At 30.8% G+C, this 6,299-nt stretch overlaps 1 protein-coding gene across 1 annotated transcript; it reads right to left on the bottom strand.

The window, feature by feature from the left end:
* Positions 1-2,302: 2,302 nt before the first annotated feature.
* On the bottom strand, positions 2,303-3,173 carry LOC104085538 (uncharacterized). The gene has a single exon (XM_009589593.4). The coding sequence runs from the start codon at positions 2,991-2,993 to the stop codon at positions 2,427-2,429; it is 567 nt and encodes a 188-aa protein (XP_009587888.1). The 5' UTR covers positions 2,994-3,173; the 3' UTR covers positions 2,303-2,426.
* Between the last annotated feature and the right edge of the window lie 3,126 nt (positions 3,174-6,299).

The raw sequence follows: 6,299 nt of genomic DNA on the forward strand, positions 1-6,299 counted from the left end.
GAGGCCTGAAAATTTACTTACATATGAGGTTTATTAGCTCATTGAATGTTAATTCCCTCATTCTGTTTGGCATATCTTTTTTAACTTGTTTTGGATGACACAATACTCTGTTAAAACTCTCCTAGGATTCTCTGAAGGTGGGTAAGAGTTGCTTTAATTATTCTTAAGGTCCATGGCTTAGTAGCAGTAATGATGATTGTGTGCTCCTATATTTGGGTGACTCGGTTCTTTTGAAAGCAAATAGGAGTAACATCGACAACATCCTCTTTACCTTCTCAAAGTAGGATAAGGTATGTGTATATACGCACTATCCTCCCAGAGACCCCGCTTATGTTGTTGTTGATGTTGTACTTTTCATGTTGATTATATCAAAAAATAACCAAAGGGTGCATTAAACCATTGTTCTACTACTATATTTTGTCCGAATTTAAGACAGGCTGGGCGATTTAGGAGGGCAAAACAGTAGATTAAACAGCTCCTTTTATTGTTATGGTACAAATAAATGGTAAAGAATTATTTTTATTGAATGCATTAAATAGTTTTACAATAAGATCATGATAGAGACTGAACAGCGACTCTACGAGGTTAAAATAACAAGCACATTCTGGCTGGCCTTTATATATTAGCTAGAAATGGAACTACCAAAGTACTAATGGATATATCTTGCAGCTTTCTCATTATTGCTGAGCTACACAAGTGTATGATTTAATTCACTTCGTTTTACGTGACACAGTTTTGCAGCTGTATTGGACAAAGAGTTCAAAAAAGAATGTATACATTTATCCAAAGGACCAAAAAGAATAATATAAAAATCATTCAAACAACTTTAAAAAATTTGATTGGGGTAAAGTTTGATTTGATGATGAAAATCTGGTTGGACATAATTTTTCAATATATATATATATTTATTTATTTTTTTTTAAAAAAAAAGAATATGAAACATGACTTATACGGTTGTACCTATAAGTTAAAAAACCTATTAAAAATACCCAACAATACCAAACAAACACACATGCTAATCTTGTATATGCAAAACCTTCATCGATATCATTCATTATCATTATTACAACCATAGTCCTGAACATAGATAAGTTTGGCATAAAATTATTATTTTTATAATGAACTAAATAATACACTATCCTAAAACAGTAACCTGATATTTTAATATCAATTGCTAATAACACAATCACTAACTATTATAATTCGTCAAATTACAATAATATTACAAGATCCATCGGTCCCCCAAAAAAATTACAGTAATTAGCTGGTGGATTAGTTGGGTCATAATATATGGTACGCATTTTTATAAAATATAAAAATTTGGGGTAATTTTTGAAATTGTTAAAAAATTAAAAGGTAATATCTTGGGCCAAAAACAAGTATAAAGCTAGTTTTGGAATTTGAAAATTTTGTTTTCAAAATCCGTCAAAATATGAATAAAATCTATAAACAAACAAGTTTTGCTAAAAAAAAAAAAAAAAAAACCTCAAAATCTATTGACCAGATGGGGGCTTAATAGCTTCTAGATAATCAACTTAGTTGCGATTTCATATTTGAAAAGATCAACATACTTATTAGAGCAAAAAAAAGAAAAAGAAGAATAAAGTACTTATTAGCCAAAAAAAAAAAAAGAATAAAGTACCGGTAAATATTGAAAAAAGATGCAACTCGATGTCCAATAAGTGAGAACAATGTCATGTAAAGTGCAACAAAAGACAAATATACCAAAAATCCCCTTTCTCAATTCTACCGTAATAACATCCCTTTTTTCCCTTCTTCTCGTCTTATATCTATCGGAATTTAAGTTTATGTATTGACTACTTAAAAATATATACGCAATCATACTTGTAAGATAATACTAACAAATAATTCTTTTTTCTTTGAAAAAATAAATGATAATATATTAAAAATAGTATTCCCTTCGTCTCATTTTATATCACACTCGACTTTTTATATTTTGTAATAATTTAACTTTAAAATATCATTGTACCTTTGATGAGACACAAATATTTATGTCTTATTTTAAATTATAAGTTCCAAAAATATATATTTAAAAAAAAAAAAATCATGTCTAGTCAAACACCATTATATAAATTGAGATAGGAGAGTACTAACTAATATTACTAACTATACGTTTAAAGATGTAATTAATTCACAAGTATTTTACTACCCTAGACTAATGGCACGAAAGAAAATCAAGTAATACAAGCATACAAACAAAACTGTACATGTCCACATATATAACACATCCACAATTTTGATAAACATACCAAAAGAATCAAAACCATAAAACTTCAATCAATTTTGTAAAAGATGCAAGAATATTTTTCATTAAATTCTCAAAATTGTTCCTCCAAAAGCTAATCAAAATTTCCACAATCTACCCCTCAACCAACTCTAGATAATTGAGTGGAGTTCACTCCTAATTAGAAACAAAGGATTACAACAGAGGAAGAAACCATGAACCCATAAATGAAAATCAAGAACCCAAAATGCAAAGCCCAATTCCTCTTAAACTTACCAAAATAACTCTCTGGTGGTTCTTGATAATGTATCTCAAATTCATCCCCAATTTCCTCAACCCCACCATTCCCAATTCTCATCTTCAGTTGCCTTAACCTTTCAGTAGCCAAACCCAATGTCAGCTTATGACATCTCCTTTGGTACTTAAACCCATTAATGCATCTCAAAGTTTGGGCCACAGATACATAAAAAATCAGATGGGCTAAAGAAAGAAGCCCAATGGGTATCCAACAATGGCGGCATTGGAGCTTAGAGGAAAGAGCTTGACCCAAAAAGAGTAAAGCCAAGAAAAGGAAGAAGAGCTGAAACATTCTCCAAAGTTCTTTTTTTTGTAAATCAACAGCTCTTTTTTTCTCGAGGGTTTTTTCGAAATGGAGTTGGATTATGCTATTGATAGCTTGTAGAGCTGTTTCTTTTTGGATGAGACTTGGGTGGTGGTTGGTGGTTGTTACGGCGTCGTATTCCGCCATTGGAGAGTGTGGAGAAGAAACTTTGGAAGAGTTATAAAAGAGAAATGGGAATTTTGGAGTTAAATGGTGTGGGGTGACAGAGTATACTGAGGTGGGGCATGTGGGGGATAGTTAGAATATCAAGGTATAATTTGATACTGATATTTCTGCTTATTGTTGCAACGGTAGGGAAATGTGTTAGGGTGGGGGTGGATGGGGCCCATGTTGTATTTGATTTGGAAGAATTTGTAACTTTTGCACGGGAGGGGTGGAAATTTTAAGAAAATTTACTACTCCCTCCATATTTTCATTTTTATTTGCCTATTATATTAAATTAAAAAAAAATATATATATATATATATTTTTTATTCTTATTATTAACTACTCATTTTTCAAATTATTTTCAAAAACTTTTAAAAATACTATCAATATTATGGGTAAAATTATAAAATATATACTTCTATTTCATTTTTATTTCTTAAGGGGGTAAAAAATCCAAAATGGATAACTAAAAGTGAACAGAGAGAGTAGTAAAGTAGTATTAGGGCTCGTTTGGCCATAAAAATCACTTTTTCCCAAAAATGATTTCACTGTTTTTTGGAATCGATATTTGGCCATGAAATACGAAATCCAACTTGAAGTTGAATTTCAGAATTTTTCGGAATTCAAAAAACATTTTTTTTTTTTTTACAATTTTCACTCCAAATCACTCACAAAAATTCAATAACAACTCCAATTTGTATTCATGCCCAAACACAATTCTAATACCATTTTCACCTTGATTTTTTTTTTGTTAGTTTTTTAGAATATCACAATTCTTATGTCCAAACGCCTACTAAGTATTTGTTAAAACAAATAACCATTTGAAGGTATACTAAAGAATTGTTATACTATTAGGTCAGATAAATAAGAATAATAGGTATCTATTAATCAAAAATAAAATTAGTAATCTAAAAAATAAGCTAAGTTACTAGATAAAAATATATTGATATGGTAAAAAAAAATTAATTGTAAATGCATATAAGGTAAATCTTACTCCTAAATAATGAATTTTGTCCATATCAAAATGAAAAAAAGGGGTACTATTTAGAAATATTAATCAAACGTTCTGGTCGACTTTTAAGAAACGAAATGTATTTTACCATTTCATGACAATGGGAAGATTACATTACAATTAGACATTAATTATTTGATAAATCAACATTGGAAAATATTACAATTCAATCGGATCGTTTACTCTGGTGTGCAAGTTGTAAACTAACGAGTTATCCATATAAGTACATGTTGAAAAAGAGAAAAAATTATCCATATAAATACAGAACTGACCTTTTCTCTGCCCTTTCTTTTATGGGCAAGTAAGATCCAATAAAATTACCAAGATCACTAACTGCATTAATCATTTTTTTTACTCGTATGAGATTCTTCATTTCTTTTTGACTTTGTCCCATCTCATAGGAAGTAAGTAATATTTCATGATTCCTCTTCCTTGCTTCCTTTTTTAAAAAAAAAATGAAAATGTTACCTATACATTTTTATTCAATTCTTCCTATTTTGTGGATAGTTACATGTATTTTGTAGTCTTTTGTTTTTCATTTTCTTGTAGCATTGATAATCTTATACATTGACATGTGACTAGTGATTCAACTAGGGGACAAGGCTTGACAATTTGAAGCTGACACCTAAGTTACTGCAACCAAATTGTTTCCAAATAGAAGTGGAAAAATAAACAAATACTTGACAGTCATTGGACCTCTTTTGGACCACCCATCAGTCTCGTGTTATGGGTTACCCAATATAAAATAGTTGAGCCCAATATAGCCCTACTATGGAGGGAAAATAAAATAAGAGTATGAATACAATATCGGTTTACAAAAATTGTCACACATCTTTTTTTTTTCGAGGGGACAATGAAGTTTTCTCCAATTAAAATGACATTAATCGAAATGAAATTATTTATTTAATTCAGAGTCGCCACTTGAAATAATTGTTATGGTATCTCAAGTCACCGGTTTATTTTAATCCCAGCTCGAGGAAATTGACTCTGTTTAAAGTCTGCAAAAACCAGAAGACCGAGTAAGGAATTCTGTTAACCCGAGAGAAGGCGTTAGGCATTTTCGGGTTCCGTGGTTTTAGCACGGTCGCTCAACTATTAATAATTGGCCAAATTATATGATTTATTACATGTTTAAAACCTATTGTGTATTTTTACCTTCTAACCGCTTTTAATTATTTATGGAACAAGTTGCGATGTCGTACACTTGTCGTTTTGGTACACATTGCACACCGCGCCATATGAAATGCACCCGCGATTTACGACATATTTATTTTTATTATTATTTGAAGTTGGGTCGAGTCACGTGAAACGCACACTCGAATTGGAGAATTATATATCATGACTATGCCATAGGAACCGTACTCATAGTCACAATGAGTTATTATTAATCGCGCCTAAAGCAACTAACGCTTGTTCATAATTTGTTTAATTTCTTCCTAAGGTTTAGGATTAAATGATCGTGGAAAGAATTTACATCCACACAATTCAACTAAGTTAGGCAAGTTTCCTACTTTTACAAAATTATACAATTGTTACACCTTATTAGCTTATATCTAAAAACTCACGTGAATTGGGTTAATTCTGAGAATTACTAAAATGGGATGGGCACATGTAGGAGACATTCGTGTTCAAGGCCCATTTCAATTCTAATTTTAGTAGAATATTCAATTCATAGCTAATCACGAGGGTCAATTCATACATAATCACAATGGTCTTACCAAATCATCCAAGTGTATATCTAATTACAATTCAATGACAGGAGAGTTTATAAATCAATCCAAGTTGTGCAAATGATACTCTAACAATTCACAACGATCTTTGAGCTTTTTCCTACAAATTTAATCTATTTATCAGGATGTTTATTGTCCAATGAGTGCTACTAATACCCAACTACACTCAACAATCAACATCACGAAAGAGTAAAGCTAGGCAGATCTAAGCCAAACAATATGCCCAATTAAGTGTTAACAAGGACTGAAAGCCAATGAACCGAGCGATCAAAACAGGATTTCAAGCAATGAATTAAAACAGAATCAAAGCTATATTACTCAAATTAGGCCAACAGCATTTCTATATCTGGTTTGAAGCAAACATTAATAAGTCCTTTCTCTAACAAATATTAGAACTTCGGAAACTGCAAATCAACTCCAAATCCAGTACACTTGATTTAATCAAACATATAATCGACAACTACTTCATGTTTCATGAATTGAGATTTGAAAGACAAATTCTACCTGCTTATAGGACGTTAAATATAAAACAACACAAAGCAC

This window comes from Nicotiana tomentosiformis, chromosome 5 (assembly GCF_000390325.3).
Source record: "Nicotiana tomentosiformis chromosome 5, ASM39032v3, whole genome shotgun sequence".
In the NCBI taxonomy this organism is placed as follows: domain Eukaryota; kingdom Viridiplantae; phylum Streptophyta; class Magnoliopsida; order Solanales; family Solanaceae; genus Nicotiana; species Nicotiana tomentosiformis.

Excerpts from the sequence above, each read along its gene's own strand:
- LOC104085538 (XM_009589593.4), bottom strand. The coding sequence starts at position 2,993 with ATGGCGGAATACGACGCCGTAACAACCACCAACCACCACCCAAGTCTC.